Raw genomic sequence first — 17393 nt, 5'->3', positions numbered from 1 at the left:
TGGAAAAGGGCTTCAGAGTAGAAATGATTCACTCCCCTCTGCCTGGTAAGCTCCTACTCATCCTTCAAAACCTAGGTCAGGGGCTTCCCTGGTGGCACAGTGGTTGAGAATCTGCCTGCCAATGCAGGGGACACAGGTTCAAGCCCTGGTCTGGGAAGATCCCACATGCCGCGGAGCAACTAGGCCCGTGAGCCACAACTACTGAGCCTGCGTGTCTGGAGCCTGTGCTCTGCAACAAGAGAGGGCACGATAGTGAGAGGCCCGCGAACCGTGATGAAGAGTGGCCCCTGCTTGCCACAACTGGAGAAAGCCCTCGCACAGAAACGAAGACCCAACACAGCCAAAAATAAATAAATAAAAAAAAAAAAAAAAAAAAAAAACCTAGGTCAGATGTCCCCTTGGCCAAGAAGCCTTCCCTGACTGAGGCCAAGTAGCTTTCATCTATCCTCTGGTGTACAGAATGTTGTACAAACTCTGGCGTTTTTCTTATCCCACACGATTGCATTAATTCCCAAGTCTTTCTCTCTTGATAGGGTGAAAATTCAGGGATGAGGACCATAACCCCAGCACTCAGCACAGGCCTGGCACAGGGGGTGATGGTAGGAGATGGGGGGTGGGGGTGGGTGACTCAAAACAATTTTTAAAATATAAAAAAATAAATAAAAGAACAAACAAGTGAACAATGTGCTTTTTTAAGCAACCGAATTCCACCTCTCAAGGCCCTACTCACAGGCCCCATCTTCCAGGAAGCCACATTAATCATCAACAATATTTCCTAAGAAAATTGCCACTGACTGATGTAATCCAAGGCCAGTGCTAGCTGCTTTCTGCACATCGTTTCATTTAATCCTGACAACAGGTCCATGAGGCAGATACCGCTAGCTACTGTTGTTATTTTACCGAAGAGGACACAGACATTCAGAGAGGCTAGGGTCCATGCCTGAGGTCTCATATCCAGTAAGTGTCAGAGCCGGGGTTTGAACCCAGACAGCCTGTCTCGGAGACCGCGCCCTTACCTCTACACAAACCACCTCCTGGTTCCCTTTATTAGCACAAGACTCATTTCCCTGACAAGCCCAGGCCCCATAAAGGCAACCCTGCCTCCCCCACGTGACCAGCCCTTGCCAACTACTCACCCCAGTGGCAGAGGGACGAGCCACACAGGGGACCCGCCCATCTTGGCCATGGGGACACAGACACCCACTCACACCCAGAAGGACCTCCTCTTTACCTTAGGCCACACGCCCATGCCGAAGGAGCTGCTGTCTGCCAGCTGGTGCAGGTACAGTTCTGTCCTGGAAACAGAGAAGGGACCAGAAGTAAGGGAGGACCCACCCACACCAGTGGCCTGGCAGGGCAGGTGGGCATCATGGCACGGGGCTCCACACAGTGCCCCAGGTGGCCCCGGGGTCTGCCTCAGGCCCTGGCCCTGCCTCTGCCTCCCGAATATTCCTCACTTGCTGCCCTCAATGGGCCCTTCTTAAGTGAAGGCCTTCCAGAAGCTTCCTTACTCCTCAGTTACCCTGCTCTGAAAACTGGGAGTTTCCTCTCTAATCTGCCCTCTCTCCAAAGGGTAAGGTGCCCCTCTGGCCTTAGCCAGGAGGCTCAGGACAGGTTGGGCCTGCCCTTCAGATGGGGGTGGAAGGCAGGAGACAAATGATGGGGGACGCAGAGGCAAGTTGAAAATTATCACCCCTCGCCTGGGGTGAGCACTCCCTGGAGCTTCACTAGATAGAACCTTACTCATTCGTTCAACAGATGAGGAAACCAAGGCTCAGAGACAGGGAGCCACATGTCCAAGAATTCCCAGGAGTCAGCGAGGGGCAGAGATGACTCCCTGGGCCACCTCCCCCAGAAGGTCCTCCCAGATGAGTCTTGTGGCTTCTCTGCTGTTCCACCTGGTGCCTCCTCGCCCTGAGCTACCTCAGGTGCACCCAAGGCTCTCACAGAGTTTAGGAGCTTCTGGAAGATTTGGGGTCTGCTGTTCCTTGCCCACCTCCCACGCTGCTGTCAGAACCTGTACCAAATGTCACCGTCACAGCAGACATCCACCACCACCCCCCAGCGTGTATAAAGAGCCTTATGTGAATTATCTCACTTAATCCTGTAAGGTCAGCAGTCAAGGTACTATTTCCACTTTACAGAGGAAGAAACGGAGGTTCAGAGCAGGTGACACCTGGCCAGGTTCACCCAGCCCAGGAGCAGTACCAGGCAGCAAGAATCAGAGGCCAGATTCCTAACCACTGGGCCCCACTGCCTCTCAGCTCTGGGCAGAGGCAGGGCTGGGGCCCTGGAGAGCGGAGGCCCTTTGTCTCACTGCCCTCGGCTGTCCCTGCTCAGCCCAGTCGCTCACCTGAGAGCCAGGTCCAATCCGGATAGCATCTGGGAGAAAACCTCGAAATTGCCTTCCCCTTCCAGCTGCCGGGCCACGTGGCTCTTCTCCAACAGCATCGTCTGCCAGGGGAGAGGACAGGCGCCGGTCAGCACGAGGCCCCGCTAGGCTGCCCGCACACCCCCACCAACCCCCAGGCCCACTCTTCGAGGCAGCACCTCAGGCCCCAACTTGGCTGGACGCCTCCAAATCAAAACGTGCCAGGCCTTTGTCTCACTGATTCAGAGTCCACGCAGGCAATCAACGAATGCAACGGGCTCATTCCGATGAAGGAATCCAAGGGTACTAACAATTAACCCAGAGCCGCCCTCCAACACACTCTTATGCAACCGAAGCCCTTAATAACTTGACCCACATGGTGATGCACGGTAGACTTTCAGGGCCGGGACAGAAAGGGATTTATCGTGCACCAGCGAGTCTGGGTATTCTCCTAGCTCCACATACAAACAACCCTTCTAATAACCTAATCCTGTTTTCTGTTCAAACAGAATGTTGGCGGGGGCGGGGGGGGGGGGGAAGGGGAGGAGCCAGGTGATTTCAGAGAGAGGAACAAACAGGCCATGTGCCTGTCACACACGGGCTGCCGCAGAAGGCCAGCGAGCGCCTGTTTAATTTCAGCTTACGCTTTTAAGACCCAGCGAATGAGTGGCTGAATTATGTATCTACTCATGAATATTTCATCCCTGTGATACTCCGAGGCACAGATGAGCCGGCCTGCTCCGGGAGGAGATGTCTGGGCACTGAGTGAGGTGGGGAGGAGCTGGCCTTGGCCTGGGGAGTGATGACCATTTAGACACATTCCAGGGTCCCAGCTGGAGGCGTGGGCCCTGCTGAGTGGGGCTGAGGCTACTGCAGCCCCAAAGAGCCCCCTCTCCCTCCCACCCAGAGGCCTCACCTGGAGCTGGGCGGCCGTGACTCGGCCTGTGGCGTTCAAGTCCAGTGACATCACCATGGAGCACCGGGTGGCACGGCGGCTGTGGCCGGTGAACACGGAGCCAAAGGCCCGGAGGACAGTGAAGGTGGCTCGAATCTTCTCCACTGGTGGGGCACAGACAGGGCATCACCTGTGGCCCAGGTGCTGCCACCCCCACCTCTCACAGGACCCCATTCTGGCCCCAGGCCCCAGCAGGGGCCCCTCCACTCCCCCAACTCAGCTCTAAGCCACACCTCTTACGCTGCTGGGCTGGCCCTGTGCTGCAAGCAGGGAAGCGGGGTGAGCAAGAGTGAGCCCAGAAGGGGAGATACACACACCTAGGATTGGTACGATCTGAGTGACAAGGGCTGCCCTAGGGCCTCCTGGGCCTGGTGGAGTCTAGGAGGAGGGCAGAGCATTAACATTCTTGGACCTGCTCTCGGGGAACGCCCATCACAGCCAGCTCAAAAAGCCCAGCAGTCCCAAGCTTTTTAACATAACTATTTAACAAGCACCCACTATGTGCTAGGCACCTGGATACAGCCTAGCCTGACTCCCACTCCCCCAACACACACTTTCAGCAGAACTACATTCTTGGAGGGCCTCTCCTTGCTGTATCCCCAGCTCCTAACAGGGCTCTAACCTGGGCCAGGTGCAGAACAGGTGATCAATAAAGCATTGGAATAACCCCAGTGGAGAAGCAGGATAGTACAATGGTTAAACAAGCTTGAATATGGCCTCTCCCCATTGTTAGTCACCTGAATTGGAGCGAATAAATTAACCTCCCTGTGCCTCAGATACCCCATCTATAAGATGGGGGTAATAATAGTACTTACTTACCTCATGTGGTTGCCACAAAGACTAAAAGATTTAATAATGTAAAGTGCTCAGAACATGCTCCAAATGTGGTGGTGTTAGCATTGTTTGTTATTATTAGAAAAGCAGTACTGCCTGGGCCATATATTCTCAGCAGGGGGAATACTGCCCCCAAGAGGGCAGAAACTGATTCTTGAGGATGGGGGCAGTTTTCCTTCCTTATGTATAGAATAGAGCACAGATACACACACACACACACACACACACACAAAGACACACACATGTCTGTGTGTGTCTGTATATATATACACACATACACACACACTGCATAAACAAATATATGGTGAATCTATGGCATTAACTTTTCATGGTGGGAGACGATTAGGAGAAAGAACAACTAAAAAGGCTCCTCAAAGGGGCAACAATACATTGAGAACACTGGCCCAGGGGTAACAGCTCTGGAGCCAAACTGTCTGTGTTTGAATCTCGGTGCTAGGATGTATGAGCTGTGTGGCCTTGGGCAAGCTGGTTAACCTCCCTGCGTTTTAATGGCCTCATCTATAAAATTCAAATAGTAATAATGTCTACCTTATAGGGATGTTTTAAATAATAAATAAGTTAACCTGCTTGGAATAGAGCCTGGCGCGTAAGTCCTCAGCAAGCATTTACCACGATCCCCATCAATATTGTAATTATTATCACCAACTGACACTATTTTTTATTGAAGTATAGTTGATTTACAATGTTGAAACTCTTTCTTTAATGCCCAGCTCAAACATCATTTCCTCAAGGAAGGCCCCCGGCCCCTTCTCTGTGCTCCCTCCGCCTCTCCCCTCCCCAGCTCGGCCAGCAAGCGGTGCAGAGCATTGGAGTCTGGCACAGATGTGCAGCTGAGTCTCCCTTCCGGCTGTCAGTGCCTCCTTGTCTTTGTTTTTACTTATCGGGTCCTCTGCACAGTCCAGTGGGCTGTGCGCTGCACAAGGACACCACACCTAAGGGCACAGCATTTATATCAGATAGCCATAGGCCTGTATACTTATTAGGATGATGGCCCAGAACATGGTGGTCAAGTGTTTGGTTCTAACAATGTCAATGCGTGACGACTGTTCCACATGTGGCAGTGAGTGTCTTAGGCAAGGAGTACCTGTTTCTAATTCACACAAAAGTACCCAACAGACTAGGGGTGGCCCTGCCCAGAAGCCAGCACAGGGTCTGCACACAGGTGCTCAGTGAACGCTAGCTGAGCAGATATAAGAAAGAGCCGCCCAGCACCCCCTCTGACTCTCCCTTCCCTTCCCCCACGCCACCGCCCCCACCACGTCCCAGCTGCACGTCACCTGGAGACCACTGTACCTGAGACCCTGCCATCCACACTGCCTGCCATCTCCACCAGGTGCTCCAGGACCTGCTCGCAGCAGGTGGTCTTGCCAGCACCGCTCTGGCCCAGGGCCACGATGCTCTGGTCCCTCTGCTGGCTCAGCAGAGCCCAGTACGCCCGCTGGGCCAGGGAGCCAACGTGGGCGGGTAGGCCATCCCGGCAGCTCCTGGGCACCTGCAGGAAGAGCGCCGGCATCAGCCTTCCCACCCAGCCGGGGCCCAGGGAGCACTCCACAATGCTCCAACCCGGCCTCAAGCCCAGATCCACGTCCATGCCTCCCATCCTACTCCAGCCTTGTCAGAGACGTCGTGCATTTTTCTGGGGAGAGCCCAGCCTGGAGATCTAGTCCTGCCACTGGCTCGCTGTGAGTCCTTGAGCAGCCTTGGACCCTGCTCTGAGCCTGGCCTCTTCTTCAGCCAATGAGAGGCTTGAACTAAAGCTGCATTAGCTCATGGGGCTCATCTCACTTGCTACACAAAGGACTGGATCGTACCTGTCTGAAATGAAGCAGGTGGATAAAATGGCTCAATTGATGAGTGACGTCTGCCATGGAAACAGAATGGGGCATGGGGGAATTGGCGGTACGTGTGCTATGTATTTGCTATAACAGATTTAGATACCGGAAGCCCCTTTGACTTCATTCATTCATCCATCCATACATTCATTCACTCAGTAAAAAAAAAATTCATTGAGTGTCTACTACATAGCAGGCACTAACCCAGGCACTGGGGGCACTACACTACTCAAGGCGAGTAAAGGAAATCTCTGCCAACCGTGAGGAGATATCATTATACACCTATTAAGATGGCTAAAAAACCTGTTTTTAATTTTTTTTGACACACTACCAAGTTCTGGTTAAGATGCAGAGCAAGTGGAATTCTCCCACAATGCTACACAATACAGCCACTCTGGAGAACAGCTTGGCAGCCTCTTTTACAGTGATACGTACACTCGTCATACAACTGAGCAACCCCACTCCTAGGTATTTACCCAAGAGAAATGGACATTTGTGTTCACCAAAAAACCCTCTGTCACTGGTTATATTGAGTAGGTATTCAAAATCATCAACAAACTAGAAACAACCCAAATGTCCCTCAACTAAAGAACTAAGATAACCAACCACCCTGGTTTTAGCACTGAAAGTCCCATGTCCCAGAAAAACCATTCCCTCCCACGGAAACCAGGACAACTGGTCCCCCTCCGACCAGATAAACAAAGCTGTGCAATAAACTACAATAGAATAAAAGAACTAACGGCTCACAGCTGCAACAATATGGGTGAATCTCAAATGCGCTGTGCATTGTGATAAGTGGAAGAAGCCGATTCCAAAGGTTACACGCAGTACAATCCCATTTATATGACTTTTCAGAAAAGGCACAACTAGGGAAAAGGGACAAAAGAACAGATTAGTGGCTGCCCAGGGCGGGACATGGGGGAGGGGATGACCACAAGGGTATGGAGAACTTTTGGGGGTGATGGGAACTGTCCTGTAATTGATGGCAGAGACAGTTTCACAACTATACGTGTTTGTCAAAAACTTACAGAAGTGAACACTAAAAAGGGTGACATTAACTGTATGTAAATTATACCTTAATAAACCTGACTTAAGGCAAAAAAAGCCCTGCCTGTAGAGCTTGCTTTCCTTTGGGAGAAGACAGATGATAAAAAACCAACTAATTAAATTATACTGAGCGGGAGTCATTTGAAAGCCATGAGCTTGGATGAGATCACCAAGGAAGTGGGCGTTTAAAGAGGGAGACAGAAGAGGTGTAGGGATGGGGCACCCAGACTTGGAGAGATCAGGGACCAGCAAAGGATGCTGAGAGGGAGGGCCAGCGGGACAGAAGGAAAACCAGGAGAGCGGAATTCCTGAGCTGCGGAAGGGAGTGATGGCAGGAGGAGGGAAGGACCAGCCCCTGAAGTGCTGCTGAGGGTCAAGTCAGAGGAGGCCGGAGAATTGTCCACTGGGCTTGGCAGCATGGAGGTCACTGTGACCTTGACAAATGTCTGCTTAGCGTGGTTTTCAGGGAGAACGGAAGAGGGCGGTGGAGGTAGTGAGGGCAGTAGAAAGGCACCAAAGGGAGCAGGGAAACGGGCCTGGCTGGAGGAGGACCTTGGAAGCCCAGGATGCTAAGCGGGTGACAAGTGGGCTAGCATCCACCCTCCCAGTGGCTTGGCAGGACCAGGGGCACAAACTCCGGTGTGGCGGCCCTCCCCCTCCCCGAACCCCCAGCCTGGGGCTAAGGAGCACCCCCAGTGCACTGTTGGCCTTTCCTACCCCGAGGCCCCCAGGAACAGCAATGAGTCCCCATCCTGACACAAATCAAAAGGCTCACAGACCTACTAGAGAATGGACCTGAGGATATGGGGAGGGGGAAGGGTAAGATGTGACAAAGTGAGAGAGTGGCATGGACATATATACACTATCAAACGTCAAATAGAGAGCTAGTGGGAAGCAGCCGCAGAGCACAGGGAGATCAGCTTGGTGCTTTGTGATCACCTAGAGGGGTGGGATAGGGAGGGGTGGGAGGGAGGGAGATGCAAGAGGGAAGAGATATGGGAACATACGTATATGTATAACTGATTCACTTTGTTACACAGCAGAAACTAACACACCATTGTAAAGCAATTATACTCCAATAAAGATGTTAAAATAAATAAATAAATTAAAAAGGCTCAGCAGGACCCCAAACCTGGCAAAGTAGGACAAGCCGCCACACTGGCTGGACACAGCCTAAGGGAACGCAGCAGGCAGGGGGTCCTGAGGTCCGAGCCTCGGAGCCACCTCCCGCTTTGGAAACATAAAGTTCAAGGGCCAGGCTATCCCAATCGTCAGCCTTCTCAGGCCTGCAGGGGAACAGGGAGGATTCTGCAGACCCAGGCCCCACAGTCACACACAGGTACCCCTGCATGCTTGCACACGGGCATGCTCAAGGGCACACGCACCCAACAGCTGCAGAGGCCTCTGCACACAGGTGTGCCCATCTACACCCCATGCAGTCACAGCACACTCACCCCAAAAGAGGCCTGCACCCCCAGGCACGCACCCAGCTCCCAGCCACCCGGCAAGCCCAGACCCCCAGTGAGAGAGGCCCCCAGCCCTGCCTGGACCCCTCCTAGCCCATCTTCAAGGAGGCCTCAGTCCCAGCCTCCCCGCAGGTCTCTCCTCCCACCTGGTGGCCATTTGAGGAACCAGAGGGGACTCAGCCAAAGACAGAAGGCAGCTGTGGGTGTGGGAGGCAGTGTGACTTGAGGGGGACCCACGCCCACCGCAGGGTTACAGGGGCTTAGGGGGATCACGGGACTCAAGTTCCTCCTACCAGGTTGGGTCCCAATCCCCGCACTTTTAGGCTCTTTGACCCAGGCCGTGTAGCAGACGCCGCAATCGAGGACAGTCACGGTCGAGAGAACTGGGCTTGCGGAGAGACCTGTGACAAACACCCCTCCCAGGGGCCCCTAAGGAACCAGAGCAGGCTCTCGGGGCCTTGGGCTGCAGTAACAGAAGCACAGCCTGCCTGGCAAGGGAGGGGAGAGTGCAGCGTCGCCCTTCCAGGCCCCTGGCCAGAACAGCCAGGCTGGCGAGGGGCCTGGAGGGCGACCTAAGGGTGGGGGGGCGTCCAGGAGAAGAGAAGCCCCAGGGAGGGGGTGCAGGGCCACTGTCCCCTCTTTAATGGACTTAGCATCATTGGGGGGCTAGGAATGGCTTTGTCCCATGGGACGCCAAAGGGTAAGATGCAGCTTTTTGTCCTCCATTGACAGATGAAAACACCCAGGCTGGAGAGGTGTCCTCATCTTTCCAAGGTACCTGTGGCGTGCTGAACCTTCCCACCAACAAGTCCTCAGAGTGGAGCACAGATAAGACTTTCGACCTCCGGTGGGTCTCCCTGCCTCCACTTTTGTCCGCCTCTAACTAACCTCCACTGAGCAGCCAGGAGGGTCCTTTTACAGCGTCAGACCCCATCACTGCCCTGCTGAAAATCTCCATCATGCTCAGAGTAGAAGCAGAGTCACTATGACCACGTATGAGACCTGGCACGACCAGTCCCTGCTCCTCCTGACCTCCAGCTTGCTGTCTCCTCCTCCACATTTCTCTTTGTCATGTTGGGCCTGTCTTCCCCCACGAGGATGGAAGCTCCATGAAGGCAGATTTATCTGCCCATCTTCTTCCCTGCTCCTCCCTCCGAGCCTGGCATACGGGACCCTCAATCAATACCTCAATCAGGAGCTACTGAGTGAACGGAGGGGATGGGGTGCAAATGACTCGGTTGTAGCTGCAGACCTCTCCAAGAGGTGGCGCTGACAGGTTTCCTTTGCTCTGACTGTGGTCTTAACAAAAAACGGGCCATTTTACACTCCACAGGGAAAAAAAAATAAAGGCGGAACCGAGGCTTCTGTTTCCCTGTTCACATGGGTGCCTGGGACTCCCGCGGGTCCAGCATGGGGTTCAGAGCACAGAGGGGCCAGCGGCGTGGGCTTCACCCCAGCTCCTCCACCTGCTGGGCATGAGTTTGGCAGCTGGCCCAGCTTCTCGTCCATGGAACGGGGCTGGTCATGGTCCCTGTCCTGTCAGGTGGGCCTGAGAATTGACGGAGATGCACACGAAGGTGCTTGCAGCAGTGCCTGGTACACAGCTGATAGCTAGTCAATACGCTCTCTCTTATTATTACTGTCTTTCACGCTCCTGTTGCTCTATCAGTTACTCATCCTTCCCCTCTAAGGAGCGGGGTTCGTGTGGTCCCCAAGGCTACCCAATGCCCACGGTGCCCCAGAATCCACGTCTGCAGGATGCTGCCCACAGAGACGTTTGCAGGGAGCTCTGGCTGCCCTGCTCTCCCCTGAGATGCAGAGGGACCCCTCCACCCCACCCCTCTTGTGCAGTCCCCCAGCCCTGGCCCCATGGTCCCCCTCACCTTGACTGCAGAGGGCGCCGTGGGTCCCTGGGGCTGAAGGACGATCAGGTCGGGCCCAGCGCAGGTGTGCAGCAGCCGAGCCCGGTGGCGGTGCAGAAGCGTGTTCAGCACACTGGACTCGTTGACACTGACCAGGGAGGCCAGGTCCTCGGCCTGGTCCAGCTCGGGGGGATTGGCCTGTGAACCAGCACACAGTGTCCTCTGGCCTCCTGGGCCCCGCACCCGCCCAAACACACACACAGCCCTGGTGACCCTGTCCCTGGAGAGCTCTGTGCCAAAGACCAGAACAGAACACAAGGACTCTGGAGACAGTGAGGAAACCCTACAAATGACACAGGGGCACCTCTTCTCCTTTGCTCTTTGTGCAGCCGCCCCCTCCCCGCATGGTCCTTCCTCCCTGTGCTCATGGCACCGGGAGGGGGGATGCTCTCAGGACGACACAGCAAGACTCAAGCACCTTCTGTCTCTCAAACACGAAAGACGGGTGGTGCTCTAGAGTGAGGAAGTGTCCTCTGCTGTTTCCTCCTCTTCTGGGTCTTGTCGGGGAGCTCTGCGTGTGCTTCTGTGACACTGAGGATGGAGGCCAATGCCCTAACTGCCCCATTTCTGATAGCCCGTCGTACACTGATCGCTTGGAAATATGCCCAAACCCTTCTAGAAGCAAGGGACGACTGCAGCCTCTCCTTAGGGCATCCACTCTAAAAACCTTCCTATCATTCTTTCCAGCTTCAAGGAGTTTTGGGGGCCTAATGCTCTGGCGTTTGGGTCAACCCTCAGCTCTTTTATGGGTCAGTTTTTCTTCTGAGGACACTGGCCTTCTGCAAACTCCCAACACTGGTGGGAGTAGAGGCCCCGGGGTGGGCAGAGAAGGAGCAAAGAGGGATGAAGATGAACGAGGCCCATATGGAACTCCTGGAGGAAACTCCTTCTCAATTAGTAGGCTGTGAGGGGTGGAAAAAGATCAGGATAGGACCTTTTACTTCTATCGTTAGACTCCGACTTATCCGCAAATAGATTCATGGTGTAGTGCAAAAATTATGCAAAACAACCAAAAAAACAAAAGGTTGATACCCAAAAGGTAGGCCACTGGAATCTAAGCTATGGTCAATGGCAAACTGCTAATTTGGCTCTGAATTCCCTGGCAGCCAGGGTGAAAAAGGAAGCATGCTTTGTAGCATGATTTGCAATGTCCATAAAAAGGAAAACAATCACTTTCTCAGATCAAGCAGAAGAATTCCCAGTCCCAAGACCTGACAAACACATCTCTTAATGTGTCCTCATAAAGGGGACACCATGGGACAGAGTAATGAGCCCTTAACAATATACCTCCAGCAGAGTAATGACTTCAATGGTGATCTTCCCTATAATTCCCCCCCAGGGCATCAAGCCGAAGTATTATGTGCAGTCAAGCACAGGGTAATCTCTCCCAGGGGTGGGGAAGGAGGGTGTGGAGCAGGCAGGGAGGGGGACGGGGAGGCTCACCCGATGAACGTGGTCCTCATCCACCTCAGTGATGCTTTTGTCAGCATCAATGCACAGTCGCACCCTTCCTGCCGGCAGGTCGGCTGTTCCCTCGTCTGGCTTCAGCACCGTTGCTGGTAGACAACCCAGTGGGAGAGAGAGAAGGGGAGGGTGGGGGGGGGGAGAGAAAAAGAGGAGCAGGGAAAGAGAGGAGGGTAGAAGACAGGGGCAGGTGGGGAGGAGAGGAAAAGAAAGGAGAAGAGAGATTGATTCTGAGTTGCTGAGCCAGGCCAAGGAGCTGGCAAGGTCTGAGACATGTCAGAAATGGGTAGCATCGCCTCCCCTCGGAGCTTATTTACAGGGAGGGTTCTGAATTGTGACCCCAAACTCTTTGAGGAGAGAGGCTGGGTCTGACTCATTTGGGGCTTTTAGCAGCTGGCACAATGCCAGGCACCCAGATGGTTGGGTGCACTGACCCAATGCATATATAGACCTGGGACGGCAGATAATGGCATACAGGCTGCCGTTTTTCTTTCCAGGGCCCATGACAGACATCACTAATCAATCACTCTTCCCAGCCGTGTTCTGAATGGGACTCAGAGTAACTTCTCGGTAGCGTCTGGTCACTAGCCACAAATCACCAGCAAAAGATGAAATGAAATGAAATCCACTGAGATGAAATCCATTTGCCCACCTGCACTAGACTCCAAGTTCCTTGCACAACACTGCAGGAAGCAAACAATGCTTTTGCTGCTTTAATGAATTAGTTAAATTAATTAATTACCAAGGAACAAATGCCTTCGAAAACAGCACCCAACAGACCAGCTGCCAAGGGTGAAATGACATCCACCTATTCCCACCCCAAAGCCACATATCCCCATCCCAGGCCCAGCTGCCCCTTACCCCTTCCCTCCCCTTACTCCGCAGACTGGGATCAGGGCCTGGCAGATACAGCTGGCAGCAGCAGGGGGCGTAAGAGGGAGAGGCTTAGCCCCCAGATGTGCTAACACCCCTAATTACCAAGAGTAAATCCATCCTTCTGAACCAGCCAGACTTTCTCCGCCTCATACCATCTGTCCTCAGGAGCCTGAGGGCAAAGATCACATAAATTAGACCAAGATGACGCTGCCCTCCCCCCTAACCCCCGTGTGAGGGGCAGACCCCTTACGTGGGCACTTCTCACAGTGCGTCTGGGACCAGCGAAATCAGAATCTCCCAGTGCGGGTGAGGGTGCTTATTTAAATGCAGAAGCCACAGCCCCACCCCAGCTTTCTGAATGGTAAGCTCCAAGGTGGGGGCCGGGAATCTGCATTTCGAGCAAGCTGCTGTTTACCTAGCACGAAGAACTGTTGTGTGACAACGTAAGCTCGGGCTCGAGAGGACACCTCACATGGTTGGGACGTTCCCTCACTCTGTGGAGAATCTCACCCCGGGACAGGTGCTGCGGGGTCCTCAAGACCCCCGCTTGTGGTCGGGGGAGTGCCTGTTCCCCTCTCTAGGCTGGCCATGCCCTCCACTCCCGGTCCATCTCCTGCCCCTGCCTTGTCCGCCTCCAGGGGCAGGCCTTTCCCACCCCTCCTTCTCTGGCCTGCCCCTCCCCGCCCCCGGGGCCGCAGCCCCCTCACCTGGTCTGAGACTCCGCCCTGGCCTCCTCTGCTCCCCTCCTGCAGGGCTGGCCCCTCTCGGCTCTCCTGCCTCTGAGGCCTCTCCGCACGGTTCTCCAGAGCAGGCTGTCCGGGTCCTTGCGGCTCCATCTCCAGGGCCCCAGCCCCATCACCCGCTCCAGCGCAGGCCTCCTCTGCTTTCCGCCCTCTGCTCTCAGGCTGGTCCTCCTTCCCAGCTGTAACTGGGGTCTCTCCATGTGCATCCACCTCCTTGGGGGCTTTAGAGTCCTTCTCTGTCTTACTCCCGGCTTTACCTGCCTCCCCAGACTCGCGCTGAGGTTGTCCCACCGTTTTCATCTTCCCCTGGGGCTCACCTGCCTTTCCAGTCATGCTCTGAGGCTCGCCTGCTTTCTCCATCGCTCCAGGAGCTTCCCCCACATTCCCCTGCACTGCGCCCGTCTTCTCCACCTTTGTCTGAGGTTCGTCTGTCTTGTCTGCCTTACTTAGGAGCACACCTTCTTTGTCCTTCTTACTCTGGGGACCGTCCCACTTGCTCCTTCTGCCCAGGGAACCTCCCCACTTTCTCACCTGGGCTTGGGCCCCAGCCCACTTCCCTTCACCTGCTGCATCCTTGGAGAAATTCCACTTTGCTCCCCTGTTCGGGGGGTCCCCTCTCCCTTTCTCCGCTGCCCCCAGTTGCCCCCCCTCACCCAGCCCCTCTCTGCCCTGGGGCTCACACCCTTTCGCCCCTTTGGTCTGGGGGGCCCCGCCCCCTTTCCCCACTGTGCCTTGATCCTTCTCGCCCTTTGTCAGTAGCACAGTTCCTGGGTTCCCCAGATCCCCAGTCTGGGTCATCTCAGCCTTCAGAGCTGCATCCTTGGTGCTGGCCTGGGGGCCACAAGGAGTCCCTGGGGTCTCCCCCTTTCTTTCCCCTCCAGGGTCTGTGGCTGGGGTCTTACAAGCGGGGCCATCCCGGGGCTGGGTCCTCTGCTCTGGCTTGGCTGAGTCCGGGTCCAGCTTGGCCACCATCAGCAACACATCGCCCCTCCTCATCCCTCTCTTGAAGGGCAGGCTTTTTTTGGCTGGTGTCACACTGGGGCCCGACTCCTGGGGCTTCTCGCCATTGATACTAGTCATTAGCACCGGGTCCATGGCGCCGGCCCCCTCACTCTTCTTGCCCAGAATGTCTGAGCTCTGAGGAGAGCTCAACTGGTCGTCCTGGGAGATGTGCTGGCTTCCAGATTTGGTACCACTGTTGGGTTGGCTGGTGGAAATCTCTGGGGTCTAGAAGAGACACCACAACCATACTTAGCTGCTTGCTGACCAGACAGCTTTGTCATTCACTCATTCATTCACTCATTTGTTCAGCCAGCCATTCATTCATCCAAAGACCCTCAAGCATCTACGGGCAATAGGCCAAACCCCAGCACCCTACACACTAGGCTTTGGCTCAGAACCTCAAGGCCAAGTGACATTATGAAAGGAGAGTGGACTTTGGAGCCCAACAGACCCAAATTCACTTCCGAACTCTGCCACTCACTAGCTGTGTGGCCTTAGATAAATTACTTCCCCTCGGGACTTCCCTGGTGGTCCAGTGGTTAAGACTCTGCGCTTCCACTGCAGGGGACACAGGTTCGATCCTTGGTCGGGGAACTAAGATCCTACATGCCACGCAGCACAGCCAAAACAAAACAAAACACACAAAAAAACTTCCCCTCTCTGAGTCAGTTTCCTTACCAGTAAAATAAGAAGCATAATGTCCTACCTCACCAGGTGGGCGTGAGGCTTCCCAGTAGCATATGGAAGCTGAGCCCAGCACCTAGTACGTCCTCAGTAACAGGAGCTATTGCGGCTGCTGTCACTGGTGCTGTTGTCACTGTTCTATTATTTATGCCTGATTCTTCCTGCTGGGCCAGGAAGGGATGGGGAAAGGACATGGAGCCTGTCATCAGAGGACCTGTTCTAGTCTTGGCTCCGATGCTTTCCAGCTCGGTGACCTTGGATGACATCGCCTATCCTCTCTGAGCTTTGCTTTTCCCTCAGTGCAGGCAGATACCACCTGACCATCCAGATTTTTTGTAGGCTGAGATGTGGAAATTGCAGAGAACTGAACAAAGTGATCTGCTGCTACTTTCGCCACCCTGGTCCCCAGACCACACCTGCACACCAGGTGAGGGCTCTGGATCTGCCCTGAGGTCTTCCACTTTTGCTTGGCCGAGACATCTGGGTACCCGACACTCAGGGGTCTCCACTGCCTGTTCCTCTCCCATGTCTTTCTACTGCCTTGTGATGTCAGCCCCGCCCTGCCCTCCATCCTTAAACCAGCCTGGTTGTGGCCTGAACTGCTCACAGAGACAGCTTTGCCTCTGCCTCTGCAGAAGGAGACCACGGGGGGAGTTCTACCCTGATACCTGGCTGCACCATCTGCCCTAGTCTGGGTTCTGCCACTTTGGACCCTGCTCACACCAGCCTCCCACACACCTGTGCCTGAGCATCTGGGGTTCTCATCCTTTCGCATCCAGAACAGTCCCAGGATTGCGTTGATTCCACCTGCAAAGCTTCACACCTGAGTCTCCTTTCCCAAACCCAGGTCCACTCTCTCTCACCTGGGCCACGGCCACAGCCGCTGAGCTGATGTCCGGTCCATTTGCTGCCAGTCATTTAAAACCTCATCAAAAGATTCTGGAAGCTGCCCAGAGCCTCCAGGAAAGCCATTCAACACAGCCATCTGCCATTCAAAGTTCTTGAAGAGGAGGCCCCACCTCCACCTGGTCTCACTGTCCCTGCTCATCTCCATGCTTCAGCCACACCTGGCATCTCCTGCCACACCTGACGCTTTCCAGCTTCCATGCTTTTGTTCACGTTGAGCTTGCTGCCGGAACGCCCTTGCCCTCTCCACTCGTCCACATTCTACTCATATTTCTATACCCAGCTCAAATGCCCCCTCCTCCACAAACGTGTGCCTGAAGACCTCAATCAGAAACTGCCTCACAGACCCACAGAGTCCCAGAGCCCTGTCTGTTCGTGCACCATCTGCACCATGACCACATTCTGCATCCCGTTCTAGCTCTGATTTGTGTTGCTCTCCTGTTTTAGGTGATGGATGCCTCCAGAGCACAGTCTCAATCTTCATCTTTGTAAAAATGACAATAATAATAATAATGGCTATCATTTATAGATCTTGCAACGGGCCCTACATCACCATAATGCAATATCCTTCTTAACATAATAAAGAACCTAGTGAAGTAGGTTCTGAACTTCTCCCCATTCTACAGATAAGGGAGCAAACACAGAGATGTAGGGGGCCCAAGAGACAAACCCAGAATGGAAAGTCACACAGGCCTCTCTGAGTCTGAAGCCAGTGCCCTTAACTGTTGAGTACTGACAGCCTCGCTTGTCTTTCTGGGACTCGCTGGAATCTCCTGGGAGCTTTAAAAAATTCTGTCGCTTCGGCTCCACTCCCAGAGAGTCTGATGCAGCTGGTCTGGGTGGTGGCCCCCCAGGTGACTGCAACATGCCACCAGGGCTGAGAACGCCAGAGCCCGGAAGCTCAGTCTGACCTTCTGGGACCAGGCAGGACACCGCCTTCAAAAGGGGATTGGCTGCAGCTGGCAAATCTCACCACTGTCCACACCATTCTGAACAGTGAGTCAGGGCCTTATTTTTAACCAAACCCCCGTAGAGGAGAGAGTAACACAGGGGTGGGCCGAGCAAGACAACCCATCCCAACCTCCCTCCCCTCTACTCTGTGCACTCTCTTCCTTCAGATTTTCTCAGTCACCAAAACCCTCAGATCCCACCTGCAGCCTTCTTAGTACAAGGGGGAAGAAGAACATCTAGAATCACTGGGGCTGAGAGGAAACTCACAGCCCAACCATTTTACAGATGAACAAACTAAGGCCAAGAGAGGGGATGGGAT

General features: G+C 54.2%; 1 protein-coding gene across 1 annotated transcript in view; it reads right to left on the bottom strand.

The window, feature by feature from the left end:
- The window catches only part of LOC118880052 (unconventional myosin-XVIIIb-like), a 44149-nt gene that overhangs the window by 8914 nt on the left and 17842 nt on the right, over positions 1-17393 (bottom strand). The window contains exons 4-11 of the mRNA XM_036823418.1: positions 13496-14758; positions 12891-12957; positions 11892-12004; positions 10410-10586; positions 5475-5673; positions 3288-3430; positions 2354-2454; positions 1232-1295 (exon numbers count right to left, since the gene is read on the bottom strand). Coding sequence (XP_036679313.1) covers positions 1232-1295; positions 2354-2454; positions 3288-3430; positions 5475-5673; positions 10410-10586; positions 11892-12004; positions 12891-12957; positions 13496-14758 — 2127 coding nt within the window. The remainder of the gene's footprint in view (positions 1-1231; positions 1296-2353; positions 2455-3287; positions 3431-5474; positions 5674-10409; positions 10587-11891; positions 12005-12890; positions 12958-13495; positions 14759-17393) is intronic.

This window comes from Balaenoptera musculus, chromosome 14 (assembly GCF_009873245.2).
Source record: "Balaenoptera musculus isolate JJ_BM4_2016_0621 chromosome 14, mBalMus1.pri.v3, whole genome shotgun sequence".
NCBI classification, from domain to species: Eukaryota; Metazoa; Chordata; class Mammalia; order Artiodactyla; family Balaenopteridae; genus Balaenoptera; species Balaenoptera musculus.
The sequence above is the reverse complement of the archived record's forward strand: the minus strand, read 5'-3'. Positions and strand labels throughout refer to the sequence as shown.